A 21,573-nucleotide genomic window follows, 5' to 3' on the forward strand; every position below is an offset into this window, starting at 1 on the left:
AAATCCTTTCTTCAAGGATTAAATCAAGCTGCTTCTGATAGGCATTGTCACCAAGAAGCAAAGGTAACAAGAACACTAGGCCAGGGTCTAAGCGGCTCAGGCTGCTTCTGTTGGGAGTCTTCCGACCAAAACGTTCTCAGTCCCTCTTCTGGAAAGGAAACACTAACTGCACCCAGTCAGCTGACTTCTCTTCTCTACATGCCTGGACAGCCATATGCGACTTAAGCACCTCCTATTCCATGTCTGGGGCCAGGTTTGCTAAGGGTAAGGCCTGGAGGGACAGGCAAAGGCTATGTCTGTGTCTGCTACATGTGAGGCACCACACACACACACACACACCAGGGTCTCAGGGCTGTCATTTGGTTTAATGAGTCTGAGCCCCACCCCCAGGAGGGCCTCTCTCTCTTTCTAGCTCATCTTGCCCTGCTCTTTCTTGTACCATTGGCTCCTCTTTGGAGGGTGGGACCCTTCCCTGCCCTCAGTTATGGATGGATGTTCATCCCCAGCCCTCCCAAGCCACATCCTCTTGCTGGTGGCAGACCAGCTAGTCCTGGGACAGCTATGCTGTGGGGTTGAACACCTTCCCCATGAAGAGGATATTCTTGGTGCTGGTGGAATATATCACTGCGAAGAATGGCCGGTTGAATACAAGGACATGTTTCTTGTGCTTGGCAGAGAAAAACATGACAGAGGTACCAGTGGCTGCTGCAGCCTCCGTGCCAACTTCATTCACATCCAGGGTGGCCTTGTGGAAAACCTAAGAGAGAAATTACAGGCTTCACCGCCTCTTCTCAATGCACAGTAGTAATAGATGTCACTCCCGAGAGCCCCTCGCTGTGCCTTTGTATGCATGTCACCTCCTAGGAGGTCAGTGGCATCACTTTAGGGATAGGGATAATAAAATCAACAGTCAGGCAACATTCCAAGGTAAGGAGCAAGGCAGAAATTCAGACTCCTCTCCTAGGGTGTACCCACTAATATGTCTACCCCCCACATTAATCAGGGATCGCTGGCTCTTCTTTAAAAACACACGGCTACAGGCTTCAGCCTCCTCCTTTTGCTGTTCCTATAGTGTATCTTTCACTCTCTGTTGCTCTGACACACCCAACTGCCAGACCCCTGACCTGACCCAGCAGCATCTGAGGACATGGGCTGGCCCATTGTCATCTCATCTTCACACGGAGACTGTGACCAGCAACTGGTGCGCCCCTGTCTGTGTAAATGCTCTTATCTATGGAAGACTAAGCATGCTCAGGCTCCCAGAGACCATGGAGTAGAAGGGAGGATTTCTATTGCCCAGCACTTTCTCAGAGTTAAAGTCCCCCACAGAGGTCTATAGGGACGATGATGCTTTATTACTTACTTTGGATAGCTGCAATTTCTCCTTTTCGTTGATACGCGAGAAGTCAGCGCGCGGGGTGAACAGGTCCTGGAAACCCAGGTAGGGCAAAATCTCTTCTAATGAGTAGGAATTTGCAATGGAGAATTTGGGGAAGTGTAGTGTAAGCTTTCTGTAAAAGTTCCTGAAGGGGCACGAAGAGGAGGCATATTAGACTGACTCCCCCCTCCCTCCTTCCCTCTCCCTCTCCCTCTCCCTCTCCCTCTCCCTCTCCTCTCTCTCTCTCTCTCTCTCTCTCTCTCTCTCTCTCTCTCTCTCTCTCTCTCTTTCGTGTGTGTGTGTGTGTGTGTGTGTGTGTGTGTGTGTGTGTGTGTGTGGTACAGGTGCACATGTGTGGCAGAGGACAAATTTCAGGTCCCTGGGAACAGGGTTTTCATCATCTTGGAACAAATAGGCTGACTAGTGTGCAAACCGCAGGAACCCACCTGTCTCCCGGGATGACAGGCACCTGCCCTCATGCCTGGCCTTTTTTTAAAACTATGAGTTCTGCAATTCAGACTCAGGTTCTCCATTGTCTGAGCCACCTCTCCAGGTCAAAACATTAGATTCCTGAAGCAACTGGGCCCTTGTTGATGTGAACCTTCTTCAGAGGAAAATGACCCTACTCCACTTGAGTTTGGCTTTCAAAAGCACCCGTGAGTCAGGCAACACCTTAGCTAGGTGCCTATACTGCGACAGGCCACAGATGTCTACTTAGCTACCTAGGGGAATGGATTTTTTGCTGAAATATAATTACACTATTTCATCCTTCCTTTCCCCTTTCTCTAGTTCCTCCACTTAGGGATTCTTATATGGATGTGATTTCAGGGCTGACCACTTGGTATTGGACAACCAATTAAGGGGCTTTTCCTCAGGGAAGACTGATTCCTCTTAGCGTCCCTGAGTTGCCTGTAGTATATCTAAGGTCATTACTGCCTTTGGGCACTCACCTTTCCTAGAGGCTGTATTGTAGCGGGGTACAGGTACCCTGAGAGACAGATACCAGCCCCTTCCTGTGGCAGCCTGCCTTTGCCTCTTCAGAGGTGGGTCACTTCTGCTCTGGACTGGCTGATTTCTATTGGTTGATTCCCTGTCTCAGCTGATGTGAACCCCTGCCTGAATGAGGCCTCTGACTAGTCTTTTCTTCTGTACAACTAGAAACACTTCTTCCCAGGGCTTCACAGTGAGGGGGCCCAGCTGGTCTGAGCCCTCCTCAGAAGAAGGATCATCTTTGTTTCACCCGAGTTTAGCCACCAGAAGCACCTCTGTGAGCATGCCCAGTGAATGGGCCCTGGAAACCCAGGTCTAGCAAAATCTCATCAAATGCCTAGGAGTTTGAAATGCAGAGTTTGGGGAACTGCAGTGAAACCTTTCTGTAAAAGCCCCTGAAAGGGGCATGGGAAGTTCCTCTTTCTTCCTCCCTCTTCTCTCTCATTCTCTCTGTGCATGGAATCTGATGGGTGGGTAGAATTTTCTTAACCCTTCTACATCAGCCCAGGCAGTTCCCATAGTCACTGTACAAGGATTGACCCTCAAAGGGAAAGCCAATCTACCCAAGGCCTGTGCAACAGAAGAACTCAAGGCGCCTAACTCTAGAGTGGTTTTCTCCACTGAGACTGGGAACCTGTACTAGCCACTATGGGAGAGGTCACTGTCTAAGAAGCTTCAAGGGTAGTCTCGCAGCCAGGGCCAATGCCTTCATAGGGCAGCGCTCACTGCAGTTTCTGGTCACTGAGTTTCACCATTTGCAGGTATCATGTAGATTGAACAGCCTGTGACATCCTGATTACCTATTCTGAAGCAAGTGGTTCCACCTTGCCAGCATGCCTGGGGACAGCATGTGCTCCACCTCCTCCATCTTGCCCTTCTGAGGAAGGATGAAAAATGCTGTGGCGTCATCACCTTGGTATTCCATCCGCAGAACCGTGCAGGGCACACGTCTGTCTTCCAGAAACCAGTGTTCCTTGTCATCTTGCAGCATCATGGGGACCCGAACTACCGTCTTCTCATCCACGTAGAAGTTACTCTCAGTGACTTTATGGGAAGGGAAAGGTTTCTTCCACAGACCTGAGGGTGTAAGGGAGACAGAGAAGCCAATCTTCCTTCAGGGAGTGCCACCTGAGCTCAGAACCAGGGTATAGCCACTGAAGACCCTGCCTTGCTGTTACTGTGCCCAATTTAAGCCATCTGGGAAGAATTATTGATGTCAATCAGCAGTTTGATTCAATTGAGAATAAACAAAGAGTCGCTCTTAGCCTCAGCCACGAACCCCTTGACAAACCTCTATGTCTAAAAACATTTGCATGGTGATTCATAGGTGTACCAAAATTACAGTTATGAAGCAGCAGCAAAACTAATTTTAGGTTTGGGGGTCACCACATGAGGAACCTTATTAGGAACCATTAGACTAAGGAGATGGCACAGCAGTGAAGAGAACCGGTTGCTTTTCTGAAGGCCTGGGGTTTGATTCCCAACACCTACGTGGTGGCTCACAGCCAGATGCAACTTCGGCTCCAGGAGATCTGATACCTCCGACTTTGGTCAACTCCTGTACTTACACACCCATTACCCACACACAGACATACAACTAAACAAAGAATAACAACAGAAAAAAAAAACAGCAAAACGAATCTCTAAGAGAGCGCTACTTTTGAGTGGTCAGCGGTCTGTGAGCATGCCACATTTGACCCACAGGTGTGGAGACTAATCTGCCTGGCTCATTGTCTCGGAATGTTTACATTTTGTTCCTTGTGGATCCTGAGTCGGAGCCAGATACACGCTGAGATTTGGAGCCCCGGAGATCATGGTTGACACAGCGGTGCCGCCACCAAGTCTCATGACCTGAGTGTGACCTTCAGGAAACACACGATGAAAGGAGAGAACCAACTCCCAAGAGTTGTCCTCTGACCTCTACATGTGTGCTGTGGCATGTACTCATCCCTCGAGAATAAACATAAAAATTCTGAACTTGCAAAGTAGACTGAGCTCCATTGAGCTCTGGAGGTCTTCAGAAGAAGAGAGGCCATGGAAAGAGCTAGAGTTGCCTGGGGGTTGCAACCCACCCTCGCCCACCTCCCTTCCGGAGCATATGCTCAGCAGTGGGCTGGCACCTTGTTGAGCTCACCTCGGAAGAAGATATAATTCACCAGAACCATCCTTGCATTGGGGCTCAGGTCTTTGATCAAATCCTTGATCTTTTCACGGGTTTTCTCCTTGACATAGTTGTTGATGAGCTGGATCGTAGCCTTCGTGTCTCTGAAGTTACCGAGTAAGACTTTGCTGTTATAGGAGGCTTCCGTGGTGCTGACAAACTCAGGAAGAGGCTGCAGGTCCTGGCTAAGGATCAGCGCATTGCCTACAGAGATATCCATCTCAGGAGATGGACGACTAATCATGCCCTGCATGAGCCTGAAGCCCTCATGGATTTCAGGCTGTGACAGCTCGGTGAGGTTGAAGCCCAGGCCTTCAAGGATCTGGGTCTGGGTGTCCCCACCAGCCCCTATGGACAGCATGGCCAAGGCGATGGAGATGCTGAGTGGGGAGAAGAAGATGTTCTTCTCAGAGTTTTGGGCGGCCACCAGGTGGTAGAGACGGAACGCAAAGTCAGCATTGCCAGGGGCAATGATCTGGGAGCTGGAGACGTTCAACTGTGAGGACTCTGTATAGGTCTGGTTAGATGTGTTGTCGGACTCTTGGGCTGGCTGGCCGTGAGAAAGCAGCAGGTATCCAGCCAGAAGGAGCAGGCAGAGGGTGCGATGCATGCTGGATCTCTTGGGTCTGCAGAGGAAATGATACCCCACCCCCCAGGACATTCTAGCAACAGACAGGACCCCTGCTGAGCTGACAGCAGCAGGCATGGCCCCAGGGGTGGGGGGATTCATTCACTAGGTCAAGAGTTTGCAAGGCTAGTTGTGGGGAGACAGCCAAGTAAATGTAAATATCTATTTAAATTGCTGTATTTGTTTGATCACTTCAAGTGAGATTCCTTAGGAAACCATCAAGAGACTGGTTCAAGCTAGTTGGAGCTGTCCAACCCTTCTTCTACTGACCTAGAATTAACCTCACACTAGAGCTAAATTCTGAATGAGGACTGCTGAGAAGTCAAGAACAATGGCACTGGGTTTTGATCCTACTGCACATACTGGCTTTGTGGGAGCCTAGGCAGTTTGGATGCTCACCTTACTAGACCTGGATGGAGGTGGGTAGTCCTTGGACTTCCCACAGGGTAGGGAACCCTGATTGCTCTTCGGGCTGATGAGGGAGGGGGACTTGATTGGGGGAGGGGGAGGGAAATGGGAGGCGGTGGTGGGGAGGAGGCAGAAATCTTTAATAAATAAATAAATAAATCCAAACATTCTCCTGTGAGAATCTTTGGACACGCGACATGTGATCCCTTCTACATGTAACGACATGTCTTTCCAATAAGAAGATGCCCAAATGTCTCCAGTGTGTTCTGGAATTAGCCCCACTACTCCTGCTATTTCCTAATAAAGCCCCTCTGTTGGCCTATTTCTCCATGTTTATTGACTTTGCACACACTCGGGATAGAGGCTCATGCTCAGCTCTGTCACAGGATGGCAGAGAACGCCAGCACCCTCCGCGCATGCGTGTGATGACATAGCTTTAGATTTGCAAAGCACACACCGATACCCCCGTCTCATTTTATTTGCCACCACTGTGAGCTTGCCTAGATTCAGGAGGAAAGGAAGGGTCCTAACCTGACTTGCATAGGTCCAGGCAGAGCTGGACTTCCTTTCCCAGGCACTGTTCCCTCCTTTCTGTTCTTTCCCTGTGCCTTTGTGAGGTCATCCAGGGAAAGGATAAGGATGAAGAAGGTGTGAACACCACCTTTGCCCCCTCCCTGTGCTGACCACTCTCCTTAACTTCCTTGTGTTTTTCCCAGGTGGGAACAGGAAGGGCTGTCTCCCTCCCATTGCCCCATCTGGAAGAGGAAAGTGATGTCAATGAAGGACTTGGCCTACGGTTACAATGGTGAGACCGCTTCCCTTCTTAAAATGGTCTTGACCTGACCAAGACAGGCTATTCAGTTTTCCCACACTGAATCTATCCTTGTTCCATCCAATGGTCCTGCTACTGCTAGGTTCTTGGCCACCCATGACCACCCTGCTCATGTCTCTGGCCTTCTATGCCCTCCCCCCACTTCCCATGGCATAGCCTCAGTTTCTCTTTGGACCCCAATACCCTACACAAAAGGATCCTTGTTCTTGTCTTCCTGTCTCTCTCTCAGACTAGGGTTGAGAAACTTCCGACAAAAAACTAGATAGTATCATCCATGGCCTTGCAAGCCAGTCTCTTCGGCCATGATTCACTCCTCCCTGGACACTGGGAAGCAACTGTGAGCAAGGCAAGCACTTTTGACAATACTCTATGCACGGACTCTGTAGTCTTGAATTCAAATTAACCTTATGGTGTCACAAAACATTATCTATTTTTCTTCTTTTTTCTAATACTAGAAATTGATCTCTGGGCCTTGTGCATCCTAGGAAATGTCATACCATTGAGTTTTAACTCTAGTGTCCCCAGTCATTTTTTTTCAACTTTAAGAAAAGATTTGTTTACTTTTATTTATGTGTGTGTGTGTGTGTGTGTGTGCCTACGTGAGCATATGTGCACATAGGAGACCAAAGGGGTCTGGATCACCCAGAACTAGAGTTATAGACAAACTGTCTGATGTGCGTGCTGGGAATGGAACCCAGGTCCTAGGCCAGAGCAGTGAGTGCTCTTGACTGAGCCATCTCCCAAGCCCACCCTCCTTGGTACATTTTTTTAGTGCAGTGTAAGAACACGGGGTGGCAGGTACAGTGAAAGACCCACCCGGATTCCTGCTTTTTGCCTTGAGATAGCATCTCACTAAGATGCCGAGGGTAGGCTTGAACTAACTCACTAGAAGGCGTTGAAGATGGTGTCCGGCTTCAATCTCCTGAGTAACAGGGATTACAGGCTTGAGTCACCACATTCAACGACATGATTCAATGATAATTCTTATTTTTCTTTTTCTTTTCTTTTTTTTTTTTTTCGAGACAGGGTTTCTCTGTGGTTTTGGAGCCTGTCCTGGAACTAGCTCTTGTAGACCAGGCTGGTCTCGAACTCACAGAGATCCGCCTGCCTCTACCTCCCAAGTGCTGGGATTAAAGGCGTGCGCCACCACCGCCCGGCTCAATGATAATTCTTACATTCATTTTTAACTTCTATTTCCAAACTAGAATTTTTGTATTGGCATTCTGCATCTTTGTTTCTTTGTTTGCAGAGTGGGCCACATTTGAATCTTGAAACTGTACTTTGCTGACCTTGGACACAACCGCAGCCTTAGCTCTCCCTGCCTGGCTTTTGTCGTGGGAAGAAGGATTCAACAACACATTTAGCTTCCTAGACTCTCCCTTCCTTACAAAGTTTCTTAAGCCCAGCCCCAGAATCGTGTACTGTTCTGTGGCTTTAAGTGAATTACCCAGAATGCCCTCTGGTATGTCAACATCACCTGCTGTGGGAGTTTCGGAAGAACAAGATTTGGCTGATGTCTCCCTGGGGTAGCTATGTGGAAATTTTAGGGGCTCAAATGCCAGTGGCCTAGCAGAGGAGCAGGGGCACTGAACACAGGTACACCAGGGTTTGTATCTAGTCCCAGCATTTCTAACAGGTAGGGAGGGTGACCAGCTGTCCAGTTGGCCCCAGACGTCCCTGGCTTTAGCTCTGAGGTCCCATGACCTAGAAAGAGCTTCTGGTCTTGAGCAAACCAGGATGTCAAGCCGCCCTCTTTTGATATTGTTCCCCTTATCCCTGGGTTACTCACGACACAGTCCGTCCTGGAGTGGCTCTGGGTGGCTCTCTGGGCTGCAGAGTGGCTTGTGGCACTTGGGAAAATAAAACCTTCTGCTCCCCGCTCGCTGTCTCCAGATCAGCTAATGATTAACAAAGAGGACCATGGGTCCAACACAGACTCCTCACAGGAAGTGAGCCAGCCTCCCCCAGGACAACACCCTTCTACCCTCCCAGGGCACTCTCAGATGGTTTGCTTCTTTGTATTTGTGTCATGGGTTTTCCTAGGAAAGACCATGAGAGAATGTGCTTTGTGAATGTAAACTTAACCTTTTCTGGGCTTCAGTTGGCTGACTCCTGCCCCAAAATAAAGGAGATCATACTAGAACAAGCGCAGCAAACACCAGTGTCCTCAGGAGTCAAGTGTCACTGTGAGGAATGGTGGCACTGTCCCTGCAGAGAGAGCTAGTTCTCACAGGCCAGATGCCGTCAAATGAGGGTGGGAGACTGCCCAGTGCCTCCGCGTTTCAGCTCTAGAATGTAATTTCCGAGACTGGAACCCCTGAGATGTCACACTTGGGACCCTAAGGCTAGCATGTCTAGTATGGAGATGAGATGAGCAGTAAAGGGGGTGGTAGGTCATAGGTCAACTGCAGGTCTGGACCAGCTAGGGTCCAGCACGTGGACAAGGCGAGAAGTGTGTCCCACTGGGGTATTCCCATCACTCACCTCTCCACTCCCCCAAGAAGGGCTTTTCTGTTCAGACACCAGGGGTACCCAGACACCAGTCAGGCCCCACCACTTGCCCCAAGATTGGAGCCATGTCTTTTTTGGCACCTGTCACTTCTCTCTCCTAGGACACACAGTATGTCCCCACTGTGAGCATGCACTGGCTGCCCTTTGACTTTTGACGCCTGCCCCTGGCATGTTAGGACAGAGATGGGGGTTTGGAGGGGCAATGGGCCATGAAGGAGCTCCCAATCTGGGCCTGATAACTGGCCAATCAGCTCATAGTAAACACTTGGGGATCAGTTCAACTCAACCTTGGCTGTGGGGTGACTCTTAGAACCTCAGGTGAACCTAAAACTTGTCCTGGGACTTCGAGTGAAAAGGGAGATTTGAGGTATGGGAAGTTCACCTGGCCCTCTGCCCTTCTTAGTTTTAAATTGATTCATTGATTGATTGGTTGATTTGTTGGGGGGGCAGAGAACAACACCATGGAGTCAGTTATCTCTTCACCTTTATGAGGGTTCCAGGGATCAAACTTCAGGGTCTCCAGGCTTGCGCAGCAAGCCCCTCTACATACTGAGCCTTTTCATGAGCCCCTTTGTTCTTCTGACAATGCCAGAGCCACATCTCACCAGACACCTCTTCCCACAGACAGAAATAGAAGTTGCCAAGTATGGAAACAGAGAGGAGAGAGCCCTGGCCACACCACAAAGGGCCCATCCTCTCCAAGCCAAGCCTTCCCTGCAGAGTCAAAGAAGAGAAGCCCTGTGCAACAGCTTGCATTTTGGCACCTGAAAATTCTCCGTATCGAGGGGCGGGAAGTTCTGCTCAACAGCAAGTTGAGCAAACACTGTCCTGAAATCGACCCCTGCCCCATGCTATGCAGGCACACAGCCCTGGAATCAGATCTCGGGCTCTGGAGTAGGTCCTGAGGAAGGGCGTGGAACATTCCAGAAAGGAATGCTCAAACACAAGAAGAGCAGAGGTATGGGATGGCAATGAGAGTTCTGTGGCTCTGGTCTTGAAATAGTGGCCTCATGTGGCTGTTCCCCCCTATAGACAAGCATAGCTGGTGCTCCACGCTGAAGGGAGAGTGCAGCTGGGACACGCGGAAATTCAGTAGCTAGGCAACTAGATCAGACTTCTGAGGGAGGCTAAAGAGATGAGAGAAGACACAGCCACAGTTCCACTAGAAGCCACAGTTCAGCCACAGTTCCTGTTGTCACGGAAACCCTCTGGGAAAAAAAAACAGCTGTAGACCCTCTTCCTCACACTGCAGGGAGGAGACACTGGAGAGAGACATTCCAGGATGGGCGAGGAGAACGCAGGTTTCCAGCCTGCCACGGGTATATGAGTGGGAAGTCAGGGAACAGATAAGCTGGGCCATCCATGTCATCTGGAATAATAGGGTGCCAGAGGTGGCAGGGTCAGATGTGCCTGAAGGTCCTTTGAACACATTAGGTTTCAAAGGCAAACAAACAACCCAAAGAATGACAGCGTGGCTCAAAAGGCAGCAGGGACGGCAGCAGTGTGGCTCATACAGCAGGCTTTGTGGCTCCAAGGGCAGCAGCAGGGACTGCAACAACCTTTGTGGAAGGCAGGATGGAGTCACCAGATACCCTCACAGATCTTGGCAGACCAGTCCCAGCACAAGACAGCCTGGAGAGTGGCCTTCTCCAGCAAGACTCATTGGAAGAGAGAGACTTGAATAGGAATCCTCACAGTGGAAAGGTAGATGCTCCACAGCCTCCAAACCCAAGAGCCTGGCTCAGAAGACTCATGGGAAGGTGTCAGGAGGTGGGGGTTTCAAAGGCACATTTGCCATGCATCTCTCTTATCTCCGTCACCCTCCCTCTCTCCCTTTCTCTCTGTCCCTCCCTGAAAGCATCTTTTGACAACAGGAAAGAGACCCTCAAGATCAGGCCTGTTGACATGACATTCTCTCCTAGAAGGAAACAGTGGGAAGGTCATCGGAGCCTCTCTTGAGATCCTAGTCACTCTATCTGCACTTCCAGTCAGTTATAGGCATCTACTCTTGCTGCATGGGGCTTCCTGGTCCCCACAGTGTTAGAGTGCATTTGAAAGGCAGCTGAAGGCTGCATCCCATCTGTGCAGCTGTGGGGAAATTGTCCATGCCTATGGCTACTTTACATCTCCTCAAAGAAAGAGTCCCCAGAACATCACAGAACCAGGTCGTTACAATGGCAATAAGGCGATCATAGGAGCTTGTGGAAAACCTCCTTGTCTGCTTCCTGGGGAGTCTGATCTCAAGTCGTCACTGCCCAGAATATGGCAAGTGCCAAGGCTGTGTTCGCAGGAGGCCAAGTGGCCACAAATCTTTATGGGAAGTATGGATGTGATACCGCTGGATTGGACAGAAAAGCTTTCCGTGTGCCTGTCCCTTGCTGCTTGTTTATTTGTTTAGAACACACTGCAAGTTCACCTGGCAGATGAGCGTCATTCAACAGCACACGTGGACAAATGATGTCAGAGGAGGAGGGGGAGGCCTGGGGCCAGGCACTTACATCAGTTCTTAGCAGTCACCCGCACACAGCAGGTGCTACTGACCCTGCATGCTGAGCGGACAAAGGCTCCATTACTGTCCTGGAAACCGCGTTCTCCTGGCCGTGGGACTCCACTCTGGCTGGAAGGTATGGATGATATTCCGCTGTAGTGTATCACCCAAAGATGACTCCAGAAGCAACCCCCGTTCTTCAAGGAAGTCAGAAACTCAGATTTTGAAAAATTTAACCATTCCAGTTCCTAATCACGGGCCCCGAATTTCAATGGCTTACCCATTGTATATGCTAGACAGCACCGGTTTGAATGGGTTTGGCTAAGAGAACATGAAGTTCTTCTCTCTCAGATCTGTACTCTGTGGGGATGGGGGGAATTCAGGTAAAATCAGAGAGGATCAAAGCGGCTATTTACAAAGGGGGGAAGAAAGCTGGTGGACTTACCCTATCTAAATTCAAAACACACTCAGGGATACATCCAACAACCACACAGGAGACCCCAGGGTGGGGAAGGGGAGGGCACATCAGCAAGCTACAAGGCACAGCAGCGCCAGTTGCTTCTGAGCGTCTGTCCCAGAGACCATTCTCACTATTCATGTGGGAATGGATGTCGTGTCCCTGAGAGTCATCCTGCCTCTCTTCCCTGAGATCACCATGAGTAAGGAAACCCACACCTCTCCAAGCAGGGTCACACCAGCTCCCAAGCCTGCATTCTTCCCTGACTAGACTCTTGTACTGAGCGCGCACACGAACCTCACATTCTTATATTTCCATCCATTTTCAGGGCCATCCTCCAGATACTAATTTGCATGAGAGGGATTGCAGACCACAAGAGTCCAGCAGATGGCAGCAGTGCGCTTCTGAGGTCTCTGCAGAAGCCCTGCCTTTCCTGACTTAATCTCAAAATCTCAGGAAGCAGCCCTGGGCTGAGTGGGGCCTCAGAGCCACAGGCAAGCAGCATTCAAGGTGACTTTTGTCACCTGGGGACTTTTCTGGCTTCTACAGCTGAGGAGAGACATAACAGGCATCTATCTCATAAGGAGACACCGGTAAAGCTGTTGAAAACCCTGGAATGGAGGTAGTATGGGAGAATTGTCTTTATTTTTTCAATCATGTTTCAAATAAACGCTGATTGGCCAGGCAGAAAGTATAGGCGGGTTAACCAAACAAAAAGTAGAGGCGGGGCAACAAGAACAGAAAAATGCTAAAAAGGAGGAAGTCCATTCCCCCACAGTCCTGCCCAGACCACCGAAGAAGCAAAATGCAATCTGCCCCGCTAAAAAACATATACTAAAATAATGGGTTAATATAAGTTATAAAAGCTAATACAAAGCCTAAGATAATGGGCCAATCAATTTATAAGCTGATACAGACTCTCTGTGTGATTTTCTCTGGGACTAAATGGCGGGGGAACCAGACGGGACAAAAACCCCAACTAACAGGCCTTCATGTTACACAAAGGATAGTTATCGCTTATGGTAAAAATGATCCAGCTCCAAAGTCGGCTTGGCTAGGGCTGGGAAATCTCTGTGCACAGGTAGGTAAACTGAGGACACAAAGGGCAGCTTTACTGTGTGCTGTTTCCCAGGATGGTCACATAGTGTGACTGCAGATGGGAAGCCCAGCTTAGCCTCCTGCCACAGGCTGCCTCTCATTGCAGTCCTACTGTGTGGCGGCCACAGGGTTGGTCTGAGAAAAACAAGGCAGAGGGATGGCCTGGGCTGAAAGAGAAACAGGAATCTGAAGCAGACAGATAGAACAAAGCAGGGCCAACGTCCATGTGCCTGTTCCAAAGGTGTGCGAGGTCCCTCTCCACTCCCTTCACCTCTCACCTGAGGTGCTGGGATGCATGCAATCTTTGTGGGCTTTATATCCATAAAGGTTCTCACACGTATCAAGGGCTCAGATGTAGCTGACATCACTTTTAGAATTGGTCGTATTATAAAATCTTAAATATGTCACAAATCTCCCCACACAGAAGAAGGCATGGAAGTACGGAGGAGGGACCAGTTGAGAATAGGTCTATCCAGAGAGGGAAAGGAAAGAAGAGGGAATGGGGTGTGAAAAAGACTGCAATTCATTATGTAAATCCATGAAACCTGCAAACAATTAAAATAAATAAATAAGCACATGCATCAATGGTATTGCTAGTTCTATGTCTCAAGCTAATGCCCCCCCCCCCCGCCATTCTCTTTGGCACAGTTTCTAGTCTTGTCAAAATCAAATAATGGACCTCAAAGACTGGGACCAGGGCTTGCTTCTTATGGACAAAGGAAGAGATGAAGGAGGGTGGTAGGGACACTCAGATGGCAGGTAGTGACCCTGGAGGAGCGTGAGCTGCTTCCCACCCCAAAGCCTGGGGAAACCCAGCCCCACTTTCCCGAGGAAGGAATGGGGTAGCATGGACTGCTGCTCAGGTGACACAAAACCCTTGGGTGACATTAACACATTCACCTCCCCAGTAATGCCCGGGGTCATCAATTCCACCATCTTCACTCCCAGAGATGGTGAAAGAATCAACAGAAATATACTTGCCCCAGACTCTGTGACTACCCCGCCTCACCCCACTCCCAGCCAAGGGTCTAAACCAGATTGCCCCTTTTCTGGGGTCCCATTTTTGTAACTTCACAATATACCCCTACCTCATCTCTTTCCTGTCCTGGACTGTCTGACTACAGTTTGCCAATTTAATCCTCTGGCACATGTTACAGTGTTAACAAGAGAGAATCCTGCGGAGGAAGCACTTCCCAGTCTGTGTCCTCTGAAGCTACACTGCTGTATTCTGACTTGAGTTTCTGCCACACTCTGCTTGGCTATATCCCAGCATCCTCTCCTGGCTGTGGGTTGCTCAGCTTTGAGGAAAGAGTGCTAATGTCTGTATGCAGCACCGTGGGAGGTATTTCCTGAGGAAAGAGACATGCATGTGTGCATGCATATGTGTGTGTGCGTCGGGGGGGAGGGGTCCCTAAATTTTAAATAACCAGGAGTCGCTTGTGAACCAGAAAGTGTGAACCAGAATTTTGTTACCATATCACAGTCCCTGGCGTATGGTCAGTTCTAAATTTTGAGTGTTATTCTGCCCCCACCTCTAAGAATGCAGTGGACAGATAATGGAGGAAAAACCAACAATAGTGTGTCTGTTAATTTTCTGTTGCTCTGAGAAAACACCATGACCAAGACAACTGACCGAAGAAGGGGTTGATGTTGGCTTAGAGACCCAGAGAGTTTGTAGTTCATCATCTCAGGGAGGTGGGATAGCAGGTGTGGCAACGGAAACAGGAAACTAGTAGGTCACATCTTCAACCACAGCATGAAGCAAAGAGAGAGAACTGGAATCGGATCTCTGCAATTTTTGATCTCTCAGCCCTCAGTACGTACTTCCAGCAAGGCTATCCCACCAACTCTCACTAAACAGCGCCACCTACTGGAAAACGTGTTCAGATGCCCAAGACAAAGGGGGAATGGTCTTCATTCAACTCAGCACAGCAGGGAACTTCCATTGATCTGTAACTCAGAAATAGTGTAAATAGGAGAGTGGAAATTGTAATGGACAGTGGAAACTGAAGCCCTGGGTGGCAACAGGGTGTGCAAGTGCGCCAGCCAAAAACAAACAAATAAACAAAAAAACCTGTGGGCAAATGTTTTCACTCTGAAACTCTGATTGATCTTCTGGGTACCTGCCAAGAGAAGTCTCTGACAGAACAGTTCTATACAGAATGGGTCACTGGCTAGAGTAGCAGGGACAATGGACCTCCCATCCCCGGCAGCTCTTGCTATTTTGTTGGGGTCTTGAGGGCTGGAGCAATCTCCCTTCGTTTTCTCCTCCAGGGGGCAAAGAGATGTGATGAATCTGGCCCTGCATCTTCAGTCTGGCCCTGCATCTTCAGTCTCCCTCTTCTGAAGAGCCCTAGCAGTTGGCTAGATGGTTAGACCCCAGCCTCAGTCTAGCAGGAGCCAGACTAGAGAAAACCATATGTGTACCCTGTTATACGGAGCCAGCAGGACCAAGATGGACTGACTCGTGCGTGCGTGCGTGCGTGTGTGTGTGTGTGTGTGTGTGTGTGTGTGTACATGATTACATGCAAATTATGCATAGAATAGGACCAATCAGGAAAAGCAAAAGCAAACCCAAACCCGATCGTGTTCTCAGTAGCCCACAGACCTGGTCCAATGTTACTGTGGACTCCAGCTGCTCACTGGGAAAGCCTGGTTCTTCTCACACTCAGCTGCTTCAGAGTTTAGGAGTTCAAACCGATGTTGAGACCTCTTCTGTGGCTGCTAGCTGGGATGGTAGTGGCAGAACTGGGAGTCAGGGTGGGGGCTTCTCTCAGCTGGTCACTGAAGGCCAGCGTCACTGAAGTTTGATTTGCTTCCTGGCTCTCTTTGATTGAGAAACCTTAGGGACTGGCAGCCCACACTGCGGCTGCCCTCTGTCACTGTCTCTGTTACATTTTTCACTGATAAAGATGGACCTTTTACATTCCAGAGAAAAATGTGGCAACAAGAGTTGCCGTGGATTTGTAGGTGCAGACTTGCTGCTTATGTGTTCAGACAGAAGAGGTGCTCTTGGCAGAGGCTAAGCTCTCTGGGCTTTGGGTGTTAGCAACCCATCCCCAGTCAGCTAGTCCTGTGGTCCCTGAGTTTTGCCTGTCAGAATTCTGTGCCCTTAACTAACCCATGGTGGCTCTTACAACTTCACCTTCTGTGTTAGTTTGGGCTTCTATTGCTGTGAATAGACACCATGACCATGGCAACTCTTATAAGGGAAAACACTTAATTTGGGTGGCCCGCTTTCAGCCCAGAGGTTCAGTCCATTACCATTATGGTGGGGAGCATGGCGGCATGCAGGCAGACATGCTCAAGAGGTAACTGAGAGTCCTTCATCTTGTAGACAACAGGAAATAGTCTGTCACACTGAGCAAAAGAGTCTCAAAGCTCACCTCCACAGTGACACACTTCCTCCAACAAAGCCAAATCTACTCCAACAAGGCCACACCTCCCAAGAGTGCCATTCCCTTTGGGGGGCATCTTCTTTCAAACCACCACACAGTGTTATAGTTTCTTGGTCTTGGCTGTACAGTTTCTGCCCTCGGCTGCTCTCCTGGACTCTCCAACTGTCTTCCCACTGTTGCTAAAATCCCTCAGAAGACCTTGCTCTTCGTGTGGCAGCCCAGTCCCTTCCAACTGTGAAGAAGACTGCGATCCAACGATAGAAGGTGTGTAGAGAAGCCTTTGCTGGGACCCAGTGCTGCTATGCTACACTGGGGACTAGTACACAGACGAGGAGCCTCTCAGATTGACCCTACATTGTTGAAAAGTAGCCCGTGTACATAGCCAGAAAAATGGTGCAGATCACTCCTGCATGGCTTCCAGTTCAGCAACCATAGCCTGGCTTATGTGTGGTGCCAACCCCAAGCTTCTCATTTCTGCCAATCACAGACTTTTTGTTAAGAAACCGGGGAGGAGAAGCGAAGCTCCCCCAGCCCATCCACAATGAGAGCAGCTGCAGGATGGGAAGGGTCTGTCAGCTGTCAATCAAATGACAGCCTGACTTACTTTTGGCAATTTGCTCATTTAAAACATCAAAAGAGTGTTTTTAATGTACAAAGAACACAAAATTAACATTCTCAACAGTCCTTAGCAATAATGAGACCTGGCCATGGGAGCACATAGGGCCAGCCTCACCCCTTGGAAGCCAAGACAGGAGAATACAGGGTTCTAGGCCAGCCTAGGCTACAACAAAAACCCTGGCTCAAAGAACAATAGGAACAAAATACTACTTCCTTCCTAGATAAGATTCCTAGCCCCAGACCCTAGGGAAAATGGCTCTCCCATATTTTTCTCTGGCTGAGTGAGTACTCCTCAAGGACCTCCAGGTCTAACCAGAGCCAGCACAAGTTCCCATGTTGGGTCATCATGGGCCTACCTGGGGAATTTCCACACATTTCTGATGGAAGACTCTCAGTACTTCCCATATACTCCAGAGAGCCACACCCCTTAAATAAACAAGTGATCTGTGTTTCCCTGTCTGCTGCTTCTCTCTCCCTGCTACCTGTTTCATATTATCCAGTTTATGGGGGTCGTGTGGTTGTACAGTTTAGAAAGAAGAATGGAAGTGGAGACAAGAGAAAGGAAGTGAGGTGGAAGAATGTCTGGGAGACCCTGCCTAGGAGCTGGCAGGAAAAAGAGAGAGGAGGGGAGAAAGGGAAAGAGGGAGAGAGAGATGGAGGGAGAGAGAAGCAGAAACCTGTTAAAGCAATGGTCACTGAGAGATAAAATATAAAACAATCAACTTAATTTGGATATTTGCTCCCATTGGGGGTTATGGGTGGGGCTCCAGACCTGGGAATTCACTTTTAAAGTTTCCAGTTCTTCCCTCCCCACTCCTCCTTCACTGCTCTCTCCTAGCATCTCTCTCTCTCTCTCTCTCTCTCTCTCTCTCTCTGTGTGTGTGTGTGTGTGTGTGTGTGTGTGTGTGTGTGTGTGGTGTGTGTTGGGGGCAGGGACCAATCCTGGAAGCAAGGAATAGCTCCCTCTATGTCCCAACTCTGTCAAAGCCTATTGACCACCACCCACCCAATCTTCTACTTGCTGTGTGCTCAGCAAACTCATTTACTCAAAACCCAAAGAACAGCCATCCAAGCTTACTCCCTGAACTGCACAATCATGTCTCAGTACCCCTATTAAATGCAAGATATGTCTAGCCATCTCTCCAACAAATATTTATTGAGCATCCACTCCTGCACGGTACCATTTTAGGGCCCAGAAGATAAGGAACCTGTCCTTGAGGAGGTGATGCTAGTGTGTGCAGGAGACAGAGAGCAAACAGCTACTAGGCAACAAGCACTAAGATAGTACCTAGCAGGACCGGGTTGCAGAAGGGATCAGCGTTTGTTGCAAGGTCACCATGAAAAGTCTCTGGCATTTGGATTGAAGCCTGGAGAAGCAGATGTGCGAGCCTGAGAATCTCAGATGGTAGCTGGTCAAGGGTTTGTGGTGTAGTGTTTCTCCACAGTGGGTCTGACACCCTGACTCCCTTAGAGAAGAGTTAGTGAATGAGCCATAGCTGGTATGTGCACATGGGTTCCATTCCCCGCCCGCCACCACTGCATGTCCTTTCAACCATAAACAGCTCTGTATTACTTTGTTGGGGCTTTGTTGTAGACTTAGGCTATGCTGTAAGACCAAAGAAGGCTGAGCACCAACAATCAGGGCGTTGGAGATTGTCGTGTGACTTTTCTGGGCAGATATGAACAAATGGGCAGTCACCTCAGACACGGCACTAGCAACAGACCAAAGAAACGATCCCACCCATGTAAGATGAGGGCCGGCTTGTTGGGGTTTCTGTCCTGCCCAGTTCCCACCGCCAGCAAGTCCCAAAGAAAATCACACAGAGAGTCTACATTAGATATAAACTGATTGGCCCATTAGCTCAGGCTTCATAGTAGCTCTTGTAGCTTACATTAACCTATTATTCTTATCTATGCTAGCCACATGGCTCAGTACCTTTCTCAGTGGGGACTTCTTCCGTGGTCTGGGCAGGACTGGGGAGGAATGGGCTTCCTTCTTCCCAGAATACTCCTGTTCTCATTGCCCCACCTCTGCTTCCTGTCTGCTTTTCCCATCTATACTTCCTGCCTGGCTACCAGCCAATCGGCATTTATTTAAAACATAATTGACAGAATACAGACAATTCTCCTTCACCACACTCAAGTCTAGCTTGGTGACTGGGTCGTTTGGAGGAACACAAAGGCAACTGTATCATTGCAAAGTTCACCCCAGCGTGGGTGACTGCTTAGGAAAGACATATCCTGGGAGCTTCCTGCACAGCTTATAGGTAGCTCCACTAAAGAGTTACCCTACCCAGCAATTATTTATTGCCTTCATTGCCTTGGCTAAGGACCTCATGACTCTTACTTCTTTAACTGCCTGAGTCTTACGAGCCCCCTCCTCGCTCCAGCAGGGAATGTTTCCATTCTAAGTGATTACACAACAGATAGGGATGGAGAGGAGATGACTCCTTGGGAAGAATAGATACTAGAATGTGATTAAGGCAAAAGGGAAGGGAAGGGCAGCTCTTAGGGATAAGATGTGTTCCCCTCCCACAAGAGATATGAAGTCTCAACGACCCCAGGAGCTTAGGATGGCATTGTATTTGGAATTAGGATCTTTGCAGAGGAAAATTAATGTTAGGTGCAAGGTGGGCCCTAATCCAGCGTGACTGGTGTCCTTCCTGAAAGGAGACCTTGAACTCCAAGAGGCCAGCTAGAGGATGGCAAAGGCAGGGGTCAGAGTGATGAGGAATAACCAACCACTGGCAGCAGCTGGGCAAAGACAAGGAGCCTCCCCAGAAACTTAGAGGGAGCGCAGTCTGGCAACAACCTGATGGTCACTTCTGCCTGCCAGAATGATGAGATTTGAGGATTTACCACAGGCCCCAGTCACAGTGCTTTTTCCAGAGGTCCTGTAGCCTCACATGAGAGGTGAGAGAAGTTTGGGAGGCAGGTGAGCTTGGCATTGACAGATGGCTTAGATAGGAGAGACGCTGGATCTGGGCAAGGACTACTCATTAGGTAAGTGTTGCAGTAATTAGTGACCTGGTGAGGGCCTGGTCAAAATAACACCCAGAAATGGCTTTGGAGGTGTGGCAGCCCCAGAAAGTTGGTGGCATTAGGCCATTCTGGGAGCATTAGGGTGGCTGCCAAAAATCTGGGTGGAATGGCTAATGGACAGTGGTGGCATGAGTGGCCCATAAGAAACGAGAGCTGGGCCTACCATCCACAGTCCCAGAGAACCTAGACAACAAGGAGGACCCTCAGAGAGACATACATGAATCTAATCTACATGGGAATAGAAAAAGACAAGATCTCCTGAGTAAACTGGGAGCATGGAGACCATGGGAGAGAATAGAAGGAGAGGGAAGAGAAAAGGAGGAGCATAGAAAAATATATAGCTCAATAAAAATAATTATAAAAAAGAAATGGGAGCTGGGAAAGCCACATAGGGCTACTTGGGACTTGGAACCTTTGGTGAGCTATGTGGCAGCTAGGCAAGAGTTCCCACATGGCCGCTTCCCTCTCAACCATCAGCACACACACCAGCCATTTGTCATCACTCAGGGATAGATGACCAAGAACAGGTCAAGATAGTCTCTAAAGATTAAAAAGCATTCAAAATTTAGAATGTGGAGAGAGTATATAATGTAGTTCTTGATCTTTCTACCATGTGATATTAAGATAAAATTATTATTTGGGTGAAATTTTTTAGTCGAGAACATCAGCACCATCATCACAAGCGTTGGCACTGCGTCCACCATCACGGTTGCTATGCCATGATCAGGATCGATATCATTACTCCAGCATCCTCACCATCACAGCTAGCATGGCCACCATCATCGTTTCCACCATCAGTACCATCATCCTCACATTGCCACCGCCACCATCACCTTCACAAACCCACAGTCACTGTCTCTCCTACAGCCATCAGACCGTGGTTGTCGTCATTATTGATATCACTGTCATCGTCGTTATCATCATTACTACTAGCACCTATCAGCACCGCCACAGCTACTCTGACTGCCATTATCACTATCACCATTAGCATCATCACCTCCATCATCACGATCATGGCCACGATCACCCCTATCATCACCACCCTCTTCATCATCACCACCATCACTATAATCATCTCCATCACCATCATCACAATCGTTGCCATTACCATCACCATTAGTATCTTTATCACTACAGTTATCACCACCATAACAATCACCATCTAAAATACCACGGTCGCCACCACCGCCATTATCACTATTGCCATCTCATTCACTGTCATTTTCACTACCATAACTATCAATGTGTCAGTTATCATTATCATCGTCATTGTCACCTTCATCACCACCATCGTCATTATCCGCTACCACCACCATCTCCTCCATCACTACCATCGCCACCGTCATAACCATTGCCAACCAGTTCTACTATTGCAGTCACCACCATCACCGCTATCATCCTTACTGCCCCCTAGAGGAGGCTGAAAATAATTTCCCTGGTAGAAAAGAAATATTACAAACCTCCAGAGCATGTTGGAGATGAAGAACGTGGATTCTGCCTTCCGGGGCAGAAAGACAAAAGAGGCTGAATCAGTGAGTGGCCAAAACAAACAGAATCATTACTG

The 21,573-nt window shown here is 48.9% G+C and overlaps 1 protein-coding gene and 1 long non-coding RNA gene across 3 annotated transcripts; one reads left to right on the plus strand and one right to left on the minus strand.

Annotated features, from left to right (window-relative positions):
• Nucleotides 1-346: 346 nt before the first annotated feature.
• Nucleotides 347-8,321, minus strand: Serpina4 (serpin family A member 4). Of its 2 annotated transcripts, none has more exons than XM_075947614.1 (5): nt 8,187-8,321; nt 4,503-5,155; nt 3,169-3,445; nt 1,364-1,523; nt 347-757 (listed from the first exon to the last, which is right to left on the minus strand). In XM_075947614.1, exons 2-5 carry the CDS (start codon nt 5,137-5,139, stop codon nt 560-562), a joined length of 1,272 nt encoding a protein of 423 aa, XP_075803729.1. In that variant the 5' UTR covers nt 5,140-5,155; nt 8,187-8,321; the 3' UTR covers nt 347-559. The 2 variants fall into 2 exon arrangements, with proteins under 2 accessions (XP_075803729.1, XP_075803728.1); XM_075947613.1 differs by lacking the exon at nt 8,187-8,321 and adding an exon at nt 6,097-6,122.
• A 3,095-nt stretch (nt 8,322-11,416) lies between these two features.
• On the plus strand, nt 11,417-13,521 carry LOC142835094 (uncharacterized). The gene is made up of 3 exons (XR_012907744.1): nt 11,417-11,532; nt 12,182-12,475; nt 13,376-13,521. It is a non-coding gene; the product is annotated as an uncharacterized LOC142835094 (long non-coding RNA).
• Nucleotides 13,522-21,573: the final 8,052 nt, after the last annotated feature.

This window comes from Microtus pennsylvanicus, chromosome 14 (genome assembly GCF_037038515.1).
Source record: "Microtus pennsylvanicus isolate mMicPen1 chromosome 14, mMicPen1.hap1, whole genome shotgun sequence".
In the NCBI taxonomy this organism is placed as follows: domain Eukaryota; kingdom Metazoa; phylum Chordata; class Mammalia; order Rodentia; family Cricetidae; genus Microtus; species Microtus pennsylvanicus.